At 38.1% G+C, this 18,568-nt stretch overlaps 1 protein-coding gene and 1 pseudogene across 5 annotated transcripts in view; one reads left to right on the plus strand and one right to left on the minus strand.

Annotated features, from left to right (window-relative positions):
* Window positions 1-909: 909 nt before the first annotated feature.
* The window catches only part of KIF6 (kinesin family member 6), a 410,860-nt gene continuing 393,201 nt past the window's right edge, over window positions 910-18,568 (plus strand). For all 4 annotated transcript variants that reach the window (XM_079148124.1, XM_079148122.1, XM_079148123.1 and 1 more), the window contains exons 1-3: window positions 910-1,067; window positions 4,869-4,978; window positions 10,344-10,418. In XM_079148124.1, coding sequence (XP_079004250.1) covers window positions 1,002-1,067; window positions 4,869-4,978; window positions 10,344-10,418 — 251 coding nt within the window. In that variant the 5' untranslated portion in view covers window positions 910-1,001. The remainder of the gene's footprint in view (window positions 1,068-4,868; window positions 4,979-10,343; window positions 10,419-18,568) is intronic.
* LOC306666191 (small ubiquitin-related modifier 2-like) lies at window positions 17,137-17,881 on the minus strand (annotated as a pseudogene). Its single transcript has one exon. The product of its transcript is annotated as a small ubiquitin-related modifier 2-like (transcript).

Here is an 18,568-nt window from a genome sequence, read left to right on the forward strand (position 1 = left end):
AGTACACCTGAGTTATTTCCAGTCTGGGACTATTATAAATTAAGGTGCTATAAATGTTCACAGAGGAGTTTTTGTGTAAACACAAGTTTTCATTCTCTGGGATAAATGCCCAAGAGTGCAACTGCCAGGTCTCAGAGTAATTGCACTTTCAGTTTTGTAAAAAAGGGTCAAACCATTATATATATTTCCACAGTAAAGTATGAGTGATTCATTTTCTCAGCATCTTTGTCTGCGTTTGATGCTGTCACTCTTTCAGCCATTATAGCCATACAGTGATATATCTCATTGTGGTTTAAATTTCTATTTCCTTGGGGGATAACGAGGTCGGGCCTCTTGGTGGATACTGAAGTGTCTTTTGAGGAGCCCATTCTTTCTTGACATGACTTACGTGGGAAGCAGTCCCCTTCCCCAGTCTTACTCTTCCGAAACAGAGCTAGGAAGAATACCGTGCCTAACCCGATCCTAGCATAGCAATTTTCCCTCGGTTGTAATTTTCTGTTGAAAATCTGTGATTCTTCAGATCATGATCTCCAAGTTGGCCAGGGCAGTTTTGCTTAGTTCAAGATTCTCAGCTAGGATACTGTCAGAAATCAAGTGCCATTTCTTCAATGAAGGAACAATAAATGCAAAATCACCTCTGTGCCCCAAAGAGGCGAAGACACGAGGAAAGAATGAGTTAAGGAACCGAGTAAAGTATACACGGCATTTACCACTTCTACCCAACCCCCGTCACCCCGGCAAGAGTCGGCCCTCACGCATGCGCAGTGCCTTCCCCTAGGCCCCGCCCCAACTCCGCCCCTCAACCTCTCCCTCCGAGCCGACCCTCCTAATCCGCGACCAATTAGGGAGAGGAGGCGGGGTCCTGGTTGCCGCGGTGCTCGTTGGGTAGCATTCCTAGTTACTGTTGCTAAGGCTGCGGGTAGCTGGAGGTGGTGGGAGTCCCAAGTTTTGGAAGCCTAGGCCTGAGAAAGGTCAAGGGTCAGTGCAGAGCCAGGGAGGAAATGGTGAAGCAAACGATCCAGATTTTCGCGAGGGTAAAACCCCCTGTCCGGAAGCACCAATCAGGGGTACGGCGGGGGCGCCAGCGCGGTGGGGCCTCCAGGTCGCGGGTGGGGGGCACGTGAGGGGCCGGGCCGGGCGAGGACTTCGCGGACGCGCGGGTACGGCCAGGAATCCAGCGCGCCCTGAGCGAGAGCCCCTGCGGCCAGGTGGACGCAGTTGCACGCCGTGAGGGACGCGACGGTCACCCAGTCTATTCCCACCCCTCACAGCCCTCGGGGTGCAAACCCGGCACAAAGCAAAGTGTTCACGCAGGGCGGGCTCTCGCCTGTTTGAACTCACATAGACTGCGCCTCAGCCACACCCGGGCGCTTACTGCACCTTTCTGGGGCACTGTCAGAACTCCCGACATACAGGTACACTGAAACGTGTTTTCCCACTGGGGCAAAATATGTGTAAGTAAGAGATGCATGCTTCTAAATGTCTGAAATGATACAAAAAATGATACACAAAGCATATACATATTTACTACTTTGCAGGCAGTGGTCCCTCAGGAATTTCTTTCTAACAATATTGTCATTCTGCAACAAACACGTGATCTCGATGTATACTCATTGTAGATTATTTATGCATCCTGACACAGAGAATACACATATATGCTTCATTCAGAAAACATCTGTGAGTATTTACTAGGTGCTTCCTCTAGTGTGCTAATTCAAATTACAAAGAATGTTAAGTAAGGCATTAACCTTGGCTCTGAGCAGAGATACTTTGTAAGCTTCTTAAATGTTTCAAAACAGTGTTTTCTCTGCTTATAAGGGAATATAGGCGTTTTACCACTTGAGAAATTGCCACTTGACCGGGGCTTTCTCTGCATTTTTTTTGGTTTTGTTTTGTTTTTTTTGTGATCCTCTCAAAAACCTGCAAGATGAGTGTCATTTCCCTCATTTTACTAATGAGGAAACTGAGTCTGGGATTAAATAATGTGACCAGGGCACCCAGCTGGTGAGTAGCAGAACTGCGATTTTAATTAAAGATTTTTTTTCTATAGCTATTCATGTTTTGGGCAGAAAAAAATAAAAATCATTTCCAGAATGAGAATTTAGGCAAGGGTAACTTGAGTCATATTTGTGAATAGGTATATTATTTAGAATAGGTATATTATTTATGTTTTATTTCTATCCCATATCTATATTGTACACATGTATGTAACATCATAGCAACTCATAACTTAGCATTTGCCTCATGTAATTTATGTATTTAAAACACGGAGAAAACAATGTCATTATCATTATTATCAGCTGTTTTTCTCATAGAGTACATTCAGAAAAAGATACATAAGAAGACTCCAAAGAATTTTTTTTAAGGTACAAAGCAGTATGGAAAGAACTATGAATATCTTCCCTTTTTTTTCTCCTTTTACAATCACCTACAGAAAGATTTTTTTAAAGTGCATATAAAATGCATGTAAAAAGTATATTGTATGCAACTTTTCCCACAGAGTCTTAACTAAAAGCATTGAGTTTACAGAGACCTTGCAGTCAAAAGCAGATGTTCTCGTGAGATGAAAAGACTGGTAAGGTTGGGCAGCTGATGGAGAGGCTTGGATTTAATATCTCTCTTCCTTTCTCTCTCTCTCTAATGCTGGGAATTGAACCCAGGGCCTCACATACTAGGCATGTGCTCCATCACTGAGCCACATTGGCAGCCCTTAACTTTCTCTTTTCTTAAAATGCAGGGTTTGGCTCTTTTAATGTGTCTCCTTTCACATTTCTTAGGTGAGTCTAGGAAGTGGATTACTTGATCCTCCAGAAGTACCTTTAGGTATCATGTTGCCTTTTCATGATGTCAGCTTCTCTGAAACGTTACATGCCACATTTGCAAAAAGAATAAGAATGAATAAATACTGAGTAGAGTCCTGTGCTACTTTAGAAACTACATATTTTAGCACTGGATCTTGTCTACAAAAGATTATATGATTATTTCTCTGTCTGCAATTGCTATTTGTAGTATTATGTAGTATTAAACCAAGAATGACTCAAAGGCTGTATATTCCTTAAGACATATATTAAATCATAATAATTTATAGATTAATAAGGAAGATACATTGTATGAATCTGATAATTTTAGCAATGGCAACACTTTTGTACAGTGCTTTGTACATTTCAGAAACATTTTCATATTCATTCTTGCATTTGTTCTGTCATCTAAAAAATAACTATCCTATCTCTGATAATTATTATCAGATAATAAATATTTTTATGACTAAGCGTAGAAAGCCAATATTTTAAACTAAGTTTTCTGGCTTTTCTTAATGACTCAAAGATTGGCTTAATCAGAGTAAGGGGGGTGGATATCAAGGAATCATTGTTCCTACCCATCAGTTCTTCTTCGTCTGTGAGAATAGATATATATATATATATATATATTTTTTTTTTTTTAAATGTACACTACTCCTCGCTTCTGTGTATTTAGTGTTTTACACACTTCCTTCACTTACCTGTGGTTATTAAACTGTGTTTTTGAGGGGAGCGAGGATTGGCAATGCAGTACTCTACAGGATATACTTTTTGCATGTCTCTTGAGAAAACCTAGCCAGAAAATCTTGAACCTGACGTTCATACTTTCTACAAACAACTTTATTTTACAAATGACTTTTGTACCTGAAGTCTTCGCATTTTAAATGCGCGGTTTCAATAAAAATCCACTTAGGAAATTATTCATACTTTCTGGAGGTTTAGGGGGACTTTTACTTGCTTAGGAATGACTTTCCTCCCATAATCAAACATCTAAATGGGTCTTAAACAGGAAGTGTTGCCTGTTAGAAAGAATTTTATTTCCTGGTGAAAGACAAGAAGTCTTATTTTAAAAAGAAAAAACCAAAAACCTCTAAATCTAATGACTGATTTTTTTTATGGTACATTACAAAATACTTCCATTTCCATTACATCATTTGGTGCCCCCAGCAATCTTGTAAGGGAGGCAATTCTGTTTTCCTCATTTGCTTGATATATAAGGAACCTTGATTCTGAAAGTGGTGGCAGATCACACAGCTGGTAAATTGAGTTCAGTGTTTGGACACCAAATATTATGCTTTTCCTTATTCCACATGATTTCTTTTTAGGCTTGAGTCTTGGTTTTCCTGACCAATAAATATAGAAGTAGGTAACTGAGAAGAGAACCAGAGAAGGTTACAGTTGTAGGGCTTTGATTATGACCCTCCATTTCCATATCAGCTTAGAAAGGCTAAGTGATTTCTCTCAGGTCACTTGCCAATTAGTGGCTGGACTGGGATGAAAATCTTGAAAATGACATCAAAGACACAAAGTACATGTATCTTTTGAAACCACATGTCTTATCAAATGCCTGAATATATTTCATGGAAACTTGGGCTTCTTTGAACATAACAAATTCGAGAATTCTCATAGCTCTCTGAGAAGGCTCAGATTACTCTCATCCTTGTATGTGTGTCTAGTACTTTGTAAATACTCAAAAATGCTTGTTGGTTGTAGTTAAATATTATTTTTGATAAGCACCAAAGCAATATTGAGATAATATGTTTCTTTCAGGGCTGTTAGTTTTCAGTGACAACAACAGAGACATTTAGATTCTCAAATTTGAGTATTTAAATCATTCAGAGATGATCTGAGTTTTGATACAGCATTGATTCAGGTTTTACCTCTGGTTCTGTTCCACATATTTGTTTGAGTCCACATATTTCAATGAGGAAAATTATCCAAATTATACTGTTATGACATTTTCCCTTAAAAGTACAAATTTATACCATTAGTATGCAAGTCATAATAACACACTCATAGTTCAAAGCTGTGATCTCACCATTTTATATTCATTTGTTCTCATATTTACAGATTTATTCCATAGATGATGATGAAAATTTAACACCTAGCTTGGAAATTATCATACCTCGTGATTTGGCAGATGGATTTGTGAATAATAAACGAGAAAGCTACAGATTTAAGTAAGTTTGTCCTTCTTTTGCTTTTTTCCTATTTCATTATTGGATTAATTTTTGTCCTGAATTAATATTCACTGTGAAGCCATTGGCCCCATTTCTTGTGGAGAAAGTAGTTATGACTGTCTCATCTTGGAGGAAGAACTCAAGTTCACTGCTGTGCTTAAAGTTGAAAGAGGATATAGTTCTGTATCTGAGATTATATTCCAGATTTCAGCCTTTCTTTGCCATCTCTGTTTATCTGATGTTACCCTTTCTATACTCCACCTGCTATGGTTTAGCACTTATAGGAAGTTCTAATGTATGACCAAACTTCATTAAAAATTAGACCTTCAGGTATAATCTTGTGTCCTGTTTAGGTAACCCTTCTTTAAAATATGATACACAGATTGCATATACACATATATACACTTGATTTCTCTGCTGTCTGATATAACAGCCGTAAGGCACATGTGGCTCTTGAGCACTTGAAGCATGTATAGTCCAAAATGAGATGTCCCATAAAGTATAAAATACATGAGGGCTTTTTGAAAGCTCAATATGTAAAAGAGAAGGAGAATGTAAAATACGTTAAGAAGTTTTTCATATCTATTATATATTGTAATATAATTGAAAACATTTTGGATGTATTGGGTTAAAATATACTACTCTAATTATTTTCATCTATTTTGTTTTACTTTTTTTTTTTTTCAAAATCCTGGCTCCTAGAATATTTTAAATCACATATATGCTCACATTTATGATTGCATTATATTATTGGGGGCAGTGCTGAGCTGTAGGGTCTGGGTGGAAAGTACCAAGGGGCCACCGTGGATAATCATCAGTGCCTTTGGTCTGAATACTTTTATAGTAGCCAGCCTTTGAATTTGGGGGGATTATGGATATATATTTCACACTGTCTTTATCCTCAAGTTTCAGATTAAGCCATTTCTTTTGATCTCCACCTTTGTTTTCTGGAGAAGTTTGAGCTTAAGTTAAATGCATATGTGATCTCTGGCTCACACTTTGGTGGTAGATTTCTAAACCTAACTGAAAAATCCTAATTACTCACTTGCATCTCTCTCTAGACTGTTTTACAAAGGCCCTATTTTGAGACTATCCTGCCCTGGCCTTTGGACAAAACTATCTCAGGTACTTTAAAGTTTTGCCTGTACATCTGTATTTCTCTCTCTCTCTCTCTCTCTCTCTCTCTCTCTCTCTCTCTCTCTCTCTCTCTCTCTCTCTCTCTCTCTCTCTCTCTCTCTCTCTCTTCTCTCTCTCTCTCTCTGTGCTGGGATTGAACCCAGGGCCACATATATGCTAACCACACACTCACCACACTCACCGCTAAGCTATATCCCCAGATCTTCTCTTTTTCAGATTCTTATTTGCTCTTGTTTTTGGTGTCATCGAGAATTCTCCTTGATTTTCACAACTCTTCATTTTGTCCCTCTCATGTATATCTCTGTTTCCACACCTACCCCATCTTCTAGTGTCTCCTTTTATATCAAGCAGGATTGTTAACATGTGGTTGCGTAGTGAGGTGGTCCTTGCTTTGTTTTATCAGTTCTTTATTGCCTCTCATTGACTTCTTTAAGGAGCATCCTATGATACATGATTGACTTTTGCAGAAGGGGCATTCTTCCAGGGATGTAAGCCTGCTACATACCTAAATAACTATGTCTTCATTGAAGCTGGCAGCTGGTCTAAGCCAGTCGTTGTAAAGCAACAATTTGTTGAAACATTTTGTTCAGCATGATCCCATTATATTAAAAACAAATTGATCATATCTGTATCTATTGACCCTTTCTAAAGTATTCTTTGCATTATAAAGAAACAGAGGGCATTTAAACATATGCTTATTGAAAGAGCACCATTTGCTTATATTTTAGATTTCTGAATTTAAAATATTGGTTTTAATATTTAAAATAAAATAAAATATTCAACTTATACATATATTCAGAGATAAATATTTAAGCATTTTAAAGGCTGTTTCCCCCCAAGAAAACTCATTCGATCAATAAATATTTATTGACTACCCACCATGTGCTGTGTTCATTGCTAGGAATACAGTAGGGACCATACATTAAGCTGCTGTTCTTCTGGAGCTTCCATTTTAGTGGGAGGAGACAGACAAGCAAATTAATAAATGCATGTCAAAGTGTTAAGTTCCATGGAGAAAAATAAGGCAGGAAAGAGAGGTGAGGAAATTAACCTTTCAATTGCTGAGAGATGAGAATTCCACACCAAGGGAATAACGCGAGGATATCTGTACAATGGAAGCGTACCCAGCACATTCAGAGACAGGGAAAGGGATCAGTGGGGCTGCAGTAGAGGAAACTAGGGGCTGAGGGGAAGAAGATAAGTCCGGGGGGCACAGAGTGAACAGATGGTACAGAGCTCTCTAAGTCACAGTGAGCACTTGAGTTTTCCCCATGGGAAGGCACGGGAGGGTTTTGAGCAGAAGAATGAATGATATTATCTCACTTATATTTTAGCGCGATCACCCTCGATACATGGAAAACAGGATGTAAGGAAAACTAGGCAGGAAATTATGGTAGTTTGGGTCATGGTGGTAACAGTGGAGATGTTAAGAAACACAGTGTACCCTCTGTGTCTGTACTTCTTCAGTTCTGATACACAATGCAATCACCTGTGGATTGAAAATATTGAAAAAAATAAAAGTGCATAATGAGCATGCACAGACTTTTTTGTTTTTATTCCCTAAATGATATAGTTAACAACTATTTACAGAGCATTTACATTATATTAGGCATTCTAAGTAATCTAGAGATGATTTAAAGTATAGGGGAGTATGTGCATAGATTATATGCAAATACTATGTCATCTTATATAAGGAACATGAGCATCTGTGGATTTTGGTATCCAAGGGGGTCCTGGAACCAGTTCCCCAAGGATACCAAGTGCTGACTGTAATTGGATTCTGGATGTATTTTGGAGGTCAGAGCTGATAAAATTTGCTGGTAGATTGACTATGTAGTGCAATAGAAAGAGAAAGGGTCAAGGGTGCCCTAAGGACTGTGGACTCAGCATTTAAAAAGTTGGAGATGTCATTTATTGGGGTGAGGAAGATTGCAGGAAGAATGGTTTGGGGTACAAAAACATCAGCATATGTGGAGTTTGAAATGGAGTTCAGAAAAATCCTATCTAACTTCTTAAAAATGAAAGGACCACCTAGAAATCAGGTATCTCAGCTATGTCTCAAGCTATGTTATTGATGGACTTTAGGACCATGAGAAACTACTTAATCTCTGTGCACCTAAACTTATTCCTCATAAGCAATTAGAACTGTTAAAATCTCTCCTAATTCTGTGATTCTGTTTTGCTCTTCAGTGGTTTTCAGAAGAGAGCTGATCAAAATGCCTTTTTAGATGCTATGCAACCATGTTATATAAAATAAAATATTTTGGGATGATGATATTTCATCCTTAATGTATAATTAATGACATTATAGTTTGATACCAAAAATCTTCATTCTAAAATGGGGAGGGGGCAGTAAACAGAGGGATCTGAATTGCTTGTGATTCTACCATCTGCTATTTTAAATAGTGGAGAATATCATGTTTTCCAAGGAATTCAGTATGTTTTATAGTATTGTACTAAAATTACATTTTAATCTAATTGAACCCTCTAATCCAAACCTCATTAAAAGTGCCTGATACATAGACACTCAGTATATTTTTGTGAAACAAATACATGAGTAAATGAACATACCGTAATTAATTATTTTACATAAGGTACCTTTTCTAGTGCATTGTGTGTGATTCATTGCCTTCTTCAAAACTCCTGCCATCTCTTGATTATGTGGTAGGAGACATAGTTCCTATTCTGTAAGGAAGTGTGATCAGGAATGGCTGATTGATTCACTCAGTCATCACCAACCTGATAGAAGAAGCCAGCTAGCTTTGTGCACCACTCTTCTCTTCCTAGGTACCACTAGGGGTTCTGTGCTCAGATGTCCTAGTAGACCATCTCTGAAGAGCCTAGGGAGACCTGTGTTATGTCGACCTCTCTTGACGCTGGTGCTTATATCTGAAGCTGTTTTACACCCATGGGGTTTGAGAAGTAGTCAGAGCACACTGGTCAATAAAGACTGCTGTCTAAAACCACCTTATCTGAGACATGCTGAGAATATCTCCTTGTGTAGTTCATTATTTGTTTCTTAAAAACATATGTTGTTGAGCTATAAGGATCCTTTGAAGTTAATGTTGGTTAAAGACAAATTTCTTAACATTTTATATTTCCAATCCATCTCTAGACATTGTTCTGAAGTCCTCAGTAGTGAAAACTTACATGTCACCTACAGTCTACACTTTAATTGAACATATGCCAAGTTTACTTGAATAGACAGGCATGTAGACAGAGGTTCCTATGCCACCCTGAGAGCTGTTGAAGATGCCCTCAAAGTGTTTGTTTTAAAGTTTTTGCTTTAAAGTTCCCCTCCCTACAATTTTTATTTTGAAAAAATTTAAATATACAAAAAGGATGGAAGAACAACCCAAGCAATACTCAATGATTCTTTGTGGGGGATTCACCCTGTGCTAACATTTTCTTGTTCTCTCAGTCCCCTCTCCCTGCCCACTTCTCTCTCCTCATTTTTTGATGTTTTCATGGAGGCCATACTTGCTAGTAGTGCCTTACCTCACTACAAAAGAAGAGATTGTGTCTCCTACCCAAATTATCCCCCAATCTTGTACTAATCAGTGTGGCCCTGGAGAAGAGTGAAATTGACCCCATACCACCTCCCACTTCCCAGTCACTGCCAATCTAATAAAGACTTCTCTTTGCAGAACAGATATATCTTAGTTTACTTTTTGACTTTTGAATCCTGGTCAACAAAATGAAACAACACCCTCCTGAGAATTGAAATTGTTGACGCTGGAATGCAGTACCTAATTTGTGAAAAATAAACTTCAGTTCAAATTTTTTAAATTAAATTCAATAATCATACAATTCACAGTTGCCCCCTTTGCTCACAGGTCAGATATCAGAAGTTCTTTGGCTGTTTACATCCTGTTCTTGGGTTTCCATTTCATGCAGTTATCTGGATTTGAATTTGATGCCAATTGTAGACACTGTCCCTCTTGAGAGCTAAAAAACACACAGTTTATTATTGGATTCAAAGCTGCTGCAGCTTTTCAGAGGGATTTATTGTGCAGATCTTGTCAAAGCAATACTGTTTACCCACCATTTGTGTACAGGAGTACAAGAGCACAGTGTGGTGGGACTACAGGACAAACATTGTGTTAAGTTAGGTAAGCCCGATGATGTAAATGTGGGGTCATTTACAAAGCTTTAGCAAAACAAGATTTATTAATCCAATAGTGTTTGAAGGCTTAGCTTTTGAATAATTACCACTTTCACATTGCAGATTTCAGAGGATTTTTGATCAAGATGCAAAGCAAGAGATCATTTTTGAAAACATTGCCAAACCAGTTGCTGAGAGGTAGGATTTCCCAGATTTTCTTCAGTGGGTTCGTGGTTTTTCATCTTGTCTTCAATTCTCAGATAATTGTGGTAATGTGCTTCAGTGTACCAATTATATACTCAGGACTTAGGGCATGTAATGATGATAACTTTAATACCTTCTGTTCATATAGCTGTGTGTTTCAGATTTAATTCTGAGCCTCAAAACAAAACGGTGTGACTGACAGAATAGCTATTGTTACTCCCATTTGCAAAGATAATGTGAACTGAGGACTGCAGAGATGGACAGTGCTCACTTAATGGGGTTGCATGGCTAGTGGTGGCAGAGACCCAGATAGTTTTCTAGCGGTTAGTTCCGTGCCCCTTCCTTAGTTCGATCTTTCAAACATATGGTTAGATGGACAAGGAATAAGGTATGGATGGCCTTTTTTTTTGTATCAGGGATTAAACCTGGGGCACTTAACCACTAAGTCACATTCCCAGCCCTTTTTAGTTTTTATTTAGAGACACTGTCTTTTTGCTCAGGACCTCGTTAAATTGCTGAGGCTGGTTCTGAATTTGCAATCCTCCTGCCTCAGCCTCCCAAGCCTCTGGAATTATAGGCATGAACCACCTTGCCTGGCTTAAGGGTGGCATTAGAGAGGCCTCCTGATGATTGGCTCTGCTCTACCTCAGTGTCATTTCAGAGCTTGGTCCTTACTCTTTAGGTTCATTTGCTTTGATATATCCAGAGAGTTCCAGGCTTCTGACTACTAGAACCAAACTCACATTATAATACTGAATAAATTAGAATACCCACTTATTAATATATCTTGGCTAAGTCTCCTTGGGATTAGACACTCAAGCCCTTTGATAAATACATTGTCCTCTTGTAGGGAATCTATATGGAAAACTCTATTAATAAGGTTGCTTTCTGATCCTGAAATCACATGGATAATCCCCCAATATATCCATCTTTACAATTAAGATGAAAAATATATCTATAAATGCACCCAGATTTCAAGTCCACTGATCAATATCCCCTTTCCGTGAACATTGCTGGAAATACCTTGCCTTACTTTGTCTCTCAAACTCTTGTTATGAATCCTGCAGAAACTAAGTCCTCTCTCAATATAGTCTTCCTTTGTTGGGTAAAATACAACTGAGTAGGCTTTCTTTCAATTATAATCACAATCCAGTAACACTCTTTAGATCTGGTTTCCTTGATTGAATGTCAAACATTTATAAAATTCCCTTCCTTTCAGTAATCATTTGGGTTAGGTGATTTCTCAGGTAGTTACTCTCATGTTTTTTTTTTTTTTTGAAACTTCCTAAAATTATTCAGAAGGGAAGCTTCATTTGTTTCCTGAATGCCCAGGTCTTCTCCCATTATTGGCTCTCTCCCACCTTGATCCCACCACCTCCTCCAGCCGGGCACTTCCCCTCTCCTCAGCTTTTCTTTATGGCAAGTCTATTTGAAATGGTTGACTGTATTCACTATTTCATTTTCTCTCTTACACCCTATTTTTAGATTTTGGTTCCCAGTGGTCCCCTGAGATTGTTTTTGTCACAGTCAGTCATGGCTTCTATTTGCTGAATTTAATAATGGTCCTTTCTCAGTCCTCCTGTTATTTGATACACCTGCTGTTTTGACACGGTGGATTATCCACGTTCTTCACTTGACTTCTAAGATGTCACACTCTCCTGATTTTCCACTTACCTCGATAGCCACTCTACAGTTGATTTATTTCACTTTATATTCAGTAACCATTCATTCTTGCTGTCCCCTCTGTCTGAAATTCTCTTCACTCAGAAGTCTGCATGGTTCCTTCCTCAGCAACAGGGAAGTCTTTGCTCCTTTATCATTTTCTCAATGAAGTCTTGGCTACCCTACTTAAAATCATACCCTGCTACCCTTCCTTTCAGCCCTCAGCACTTATTACCGTCTGACATTTTCTGTAGTTTGATTTTAAGTTGGTGTGTGTGTGCGTGTGCATGTGTCCACCTGCCTCCACTAGAATAAAAACTCTATGAAAGCCGGGTCTTTGTTTTGTTCATTAACTTGACAGGGACACCCAACTCTAATGACAAGGTTTCAAAATGACAGGCAAGAACATTTCGATCCAGGTGGCTCAAGTTGGTCCTAGAGGGTCATATCCGTGGGAATAGAGTGTTCTGTCAATCGAAAATATTCCTCTTTGTGCTTTTTATTACTTTTCTTCCTATATTCCCTTTTCCTGAAACTCTTTCTGCTCTACTTTTTTTTCCTACTAATGCTGGTCTGGTTTGTATTTCTCCATCTCTTATTCATTGCTTTGTGATATTTTGTTTACAGGTTATGCGTCTGATTGATAAAATATAACTTACCTTTTCCTCTTTAGTCAAACACAGTGTCCCTGATCTTTAATTAGCTACTATAACCTATTTATTTTTATTCCCATAACATTGTTTGAAGCTATTTCTCCTGTCTTATTATTTCCATTTATTCCATATTTTCTTCTTTTTTTGCTTCTCATTGGTTTGACTGTACTCTTCATTGTTGCTGCTTTCCATTTTCTCCTTCAAGTTGTTCACTGCACTTTAACCCTTCTAGTTTAAATTAGGATATTTAAACCTATTTGTAATTTTCTCAATATCAAAATTTCTCTTCTTCTGCCCCCAACCCATTCTTCCCACCCTCTCCTCTCCAACTGAGGCCTTAAACTCTTCCACTTCTTCCACTGCCTCTCCTACTCCCTATCACTTCCAGTGTGGTGATCAAGTGATATTTCCTTCTGGATTCTTATCAATCATCTTATTATCAACAATTATGTAAATTTATCTCTAAGTTTACCTGTTTGCTCATCACTATTTCCTGTACTTCTGTCTATTTCTTGTATTCCTTTTTAGTAATCATCCTCAAAAAACTTTTTAGAGGTAGATCAAGACAGGGAACTTTCTGAAGCATTTCATTTCATTTCACAGTTCAGTGGTAGTTTAAATGGGTGAGATATCATACTGAGTGACGTAAGTCAGACCCAGGAAGTCAAGGGTTGAATGTTTTCTCTCATATGTGGAAGCTAGACCAAAAAAAAGGGGAAAGGAGGAAAGCAGGGGGAAATCCCCTGAAAAAAGAAGAGAGATCAGTGGAGTTGAAGAAGGCGATTAAGGGGGAGGGACGAGGGGCCAGAAGTGGGAGGAATAGTGTATTGAAACCCACCCAAACTATCCTGTGTACATACGCGACTGTTGCCACAGTGAATTTTACCTTTATGTATATCCATAGTACACTGATTTAAAAGAAGACTACAAATAAAAGACCAGTAGAGGAAAGGGAACAGGGGGAGGGAGGAGGTAAAGGAAAGGAGAAGTACTAGGGACTGAATTGGAGCAAATTATCTTCCATGCTTGCATGATTACATCAAATGAATCCTGATATTATGTACCACTATAATGCACTGATAAACACAAGTCTTTTCCCCTGAGAACTCTAAAGATATTACTCCATTGTCTCTTTGAATGCAGTGTTATTGAAAAGATGTCAATGCCAATGTCAATCTGGTTCTTACTTCTTTTTATAAGTAACTATTTCTACTTTCTTGCTGCTTTTAGGGTTTTTTCCCTTTATTTTTGTGGAATTTCCTACCAATAATTTCATATATTCTATCTCTCATTCTGCCACTTTAATCGAAAAACCCTTATATTCAAATTTAATGGTCATCACGTTTATAATTTTTTTGATAATTAAAAAATAATTTTCTTATCTCTAATCTTAAAATAATCTTTCTCATCTCCTTTCTTTCTGCAATATCCAATTCAAAACTACCACTTCTGTCCTTTAAATATTATCATTACCCTTTTACAATTCCCATCACTCTGTCCTTTAGTTCTGAATTCTAGAAGAATGTGTTAGCTCAATCTTCCACCGTGGTGATTCGCTTTTCAGTCCATATACATTCTGCTCTATCACCTACATCTAAATTCTTTGTTTTCACAGTTTTATTTTTCATTTCTAGAAAATTAAAATTTCTAATCTTGTTTATGGAAGTGGTATCCTCCCTTTCTTTCTAGAGAGGAAACTTTGTTTTTGTGCATGTTCTTCTACCATTGAGTCTGGTACCTTTCTTTCCTGGGGCAGATTTCCCCTATTTGGTGATTTAGTGAGCAGCTCATCTCTGTTATTTGAGAGTGCTGTTGCCTTTTTGAGGATTCCATTTCTGTTCTCTCTGGCCTCCCCTATAGTCTGTGGGGAAGGGATGTGCTGCCTGGATCATGCTGCTGGGTGGGAGGCCCTCTTTCCACCTTGGTGTTGGAGCCCTGATTGTTATGACCCATTCAAGCTCCTGCTCTGCAGAAATGTGTGCTACAACAGCTGATAGACCAATGAGTTGGATTCACAGTTTTCTTTGATTCATCTCTGAAGGAGGGAGTTACTAAGGAAATTAATATTCTAAATTAAGAGCCTGGAGAGGAAATCACTTTTTTCATTGACTTTAAATATATATATATCTCCTCACATATGTTCACATTTTATGAAAACTCGAATGGTGTAACTTTGAATTGGTAAAACATAAAATATTATTGAAGTGTCATTTATATACAATATTTGAATTAATATTTATCTCTATAAAAGTGAAAATCAATTTTTAAAGAATTACACAATTTGGCAGTCCCATGAATGGAAACTGTACCATTTTAGATGTTAAAAGGAAATGCCTGCTACTCCTCAGGAAGTCTAACCTTCAGGAACACATTCCCAACACAAAATACAGCCACTTGAGCCAGGCTGATAAAGTTGTTCTATTGGTTAACATACTCTAGCTTACTTTTAGTTGCTGTATACAATTAAAGCTAAATAAAGTTGATCAGATTTTTTTCTAAAATTCTACAATTCAAGAATCTCACTAATTTAGACTTACCTTTTCCTACCTTGTCCAAATCAGTGATGTCCTGCATACCATATGAATGGAAAGAAATTATAAAGCTTTTACTTTCCATCATTAGAAATTGAATAAAAAAATCTTTGTGGTTATTTATTTATTAGTACATCTCCACTAGGACATACTTCATCATGCTGCCCCTTCCTAACATTGATTTTTCTGAAACATATCCTATATTTATTGTTAACAGGTTAAAACTCCCTTTTATTGTATGAATTTTTTCATTGATTTTTGGATGAATTTTTTATAAAGTAAAATTTAGCAAGTTCACAAGTATGTATGGGATTGCAGTATATAAAAGAGTTTATTATTTATCTTATATTTTAACCTGGTTTTAGGCTTCTCAACTTGGAGGTACATTGATCCCTGAAATGTGTAGTAGTCTATCAAAGAATACCTAAAGCTATGAGCCAATTTGGTACATCATCCTGGAGTGTCAATTGCACTTGAAGATTTAGGGAGTAGAACTTTAAACTCTAGACCTTTATGAAGTCTACTCACATGTATCTCCAAATCTACAGAATTCCAATTTTACAGTAGAGCTAATTATATATATCTTACCTAAAAGTTTGGGATATAGGAAATCTACCTTATATGCATGAGTGATTTTGGAAAGATTTTGAAATTTATATTTTTGGAGAAACATGATAGTTTGACCAAAATGAGCAGGGTGCGTACTACCAGGAGGAGTGCTTTGTTGTGACATAGCACCTCAGCTAGCACTGGACAACTGAAGCTTCTGCATCCCAAGGTCAACCAGGCTGGTTTAAAAAGACAAAAACCTAGTAGTGATGTTGTGAACCATCACTTTTTAACCTTTGATCTCACCAGTGATGAACAATATCAAGTCAGCCTTTCAATTTATACAAAGAAGAGGGTGAAGGGAAAAAGGTAGGTCCCAGAGCTACCATCTCAGACTTGGGGAAGAATGCGTTTGAACACTTGTGCACCTCTGCTTTGTCTGGGTGGGAGGCCGAGCATCATGGAGGGTTTTCTCCTGGAAGTGGCACCCCACACTCTCAGTGGGGCCAGGACCAAGGCTCAGCAGGGCTTTCACCACTGCTCTTCAGGAAACAGGCTTTGCTGATGAGCATGGTCAGTCCTGCTGCCCCAGCCAGGGAAGAGCTCCTGGGCCTTCAGAACAAGGATGACAGAATGGGGAAGGAGAAGGGACACAAGAGAGTATTAAAGGACTGGGGTGTGGCTCAGCAGTGGAGCACTTGCCTAGCACACTTGAGGCTCTGGGTTTGAATCTCAGCACCACTCACAAAATTTAATTTTAAAATGTAGTAACAATCTTTACCAGTCAGTTTACCTTTGCATATTTTTGCTTTTACCTTGTCTGGTTCAAAATATTTGGAATCAAGTGGAATGATCTAGTTCTGATCCCAGCCCTATGTGACTTCCTGTGTGACTCTGGGTTAAACATTTGACCTCTGGATCAGTTATCTGCTCTTAGAAAGGAGAGTGCTAATAGTACCATATTTACAGGGTTTTTTTAAGAAAAGAAAATAAAAGGAAGAAGAAGTTTATTTAAACAAGATGTTTGACTTGAAGGGAAAAGGAAAACTAAAAAGAAAGGAATTTTTTTAAAAATTTATCCCTACTTAAAGACTGATTACCCTACATGTGACAGCTATGTACAAAAAAGTTATAAAATTATCCTTGGTTTTACAATGATAAATGAAAAACATTAAAATTCTTCAATCAAACAAGGTATACAAGGATTTTATGTTGTTCACTTTTTTTTGTTTTTGTTTTTTTGTTAAAAAAACTTACAAAATAACTTACTGGAATATAGAGGTAAGAGCTGAATGAGCATGTCACTAGTAGAGAAAGGGGATAATTTCACAGACCCAGTATTTTTCCCCATCCCATCTCCATTTGATGTCAATCAAAACATATCATTGGCCATTTAGTTAAAAAAATGCAATATGCTTGTGCACATACCCCAGTTACTTTATGTACAATAAAAGAATGGGGAAGGGGAAAATGAAAGAATAGAGAAAACTATACTGTAGTGGTCAGGATGTGGTGGAACCAAATTGCAGTTTTCTAATTAAGAATGTATTCTTGGTCTGTAAGAACAGAGTTCAGGAGTAAAGTAGCAGGTTCCCTTTTTAGTAGACACCTCCTCTCTGCTGTTGGAACACATCAATTGTATCTTCATCCTCCATTTCCAACTCTGCAGGTGTGTCTGTTTCATTAGTTGGCTGCCTGTCAAATCAGAATCTGATCTGCCTCATCGACAAACCCTGTGGTTCGCAAGGTTTTTATTAGCGTACTACGTGGTGTATGCTTCTTAATCTTAAACTATGCCACAGAACCATCCTTCCCTTCTGCCTTCAAGTTAATGTGATGGTTGTTCTCAGTCTTGACTCCTTCCTTGGGCTTTTCCTTGGCCATGGCGAGCACAGGAGTCTCTTCAACTGCCAGTTCACAAACGCACCAGGTCCCCAGCAAAGGAGCACACAAGTAGCTCCAGAAAGTGCAGAAGAAGGAGGCAACAGATGTGGACAAGGGAGAGGGCATGTATACATCATGCACTCCCTCTCGCCACCCTGCGTCTACAGGTTTTTTTTTTTTTTTTAATTTTTAGTTATTGATGGACACAATACCTTTATTTTATTTGTTTATTTTTTTAATGTGGTGCTGAGGACTGAACCCAATGCTGCTCACATGCTAGGCAAGTGCTCTACTACTGAGCCACAACCCTTGCCCCACAAGGTTGTTTTGAGGATGAAAAAAAACTGCATATGATTGTACTCCGTGAACTTCAATGCTTTATACAATTTGGGTATATTATAATAGTTGGAAATCTTTATTCTCTTTTTTACTTTAAAACTATACCCAGTGACCTGGTCTGGTTCTAGACCAAAATGGACACTTCTCTCTCTTCCTCTTACTAAGTAGTTAAAACTCTGGATATTATATTAAAAGAAATATAATAAGTCTTTGAGAGGAGAAGGGAACAAGGCAGACCCCCTAAAGACCTTAGGCCTGAGGAACAACATTTTCCCTGGTGATTTTTTCCCCTTCCTTCTTATATCTCAAACTGGATGCTAAAGAAACTGGCACCCTAGAAAGACCAGTGGGCTCAGATAAAAATGTCAGATCTGTTCTTCTCAGACAGAGACTCAGGAAAGAGATAGCCCAGGAAGACAGAAAACTTTTAGATACTAATTGCCCTTTTCCATCCAGAAACCACAGACAAACCCATGGCTTCACCCTCTGTTAGCAAAGGCCTGTCTATAACCAGGTCCACCCCCCC

Source organism: Sciurus vulgaris (assembly GCF_902686455.1).
Source record: "Sciurus vulgaris genome assembly, chromosome: 7".
Lineage (NCBI taxonomy): Eukaryota > Metazoa > Chordata > Mammalia > Rodentia > Sciuridae > Sciurus > Sciurus vulgaris.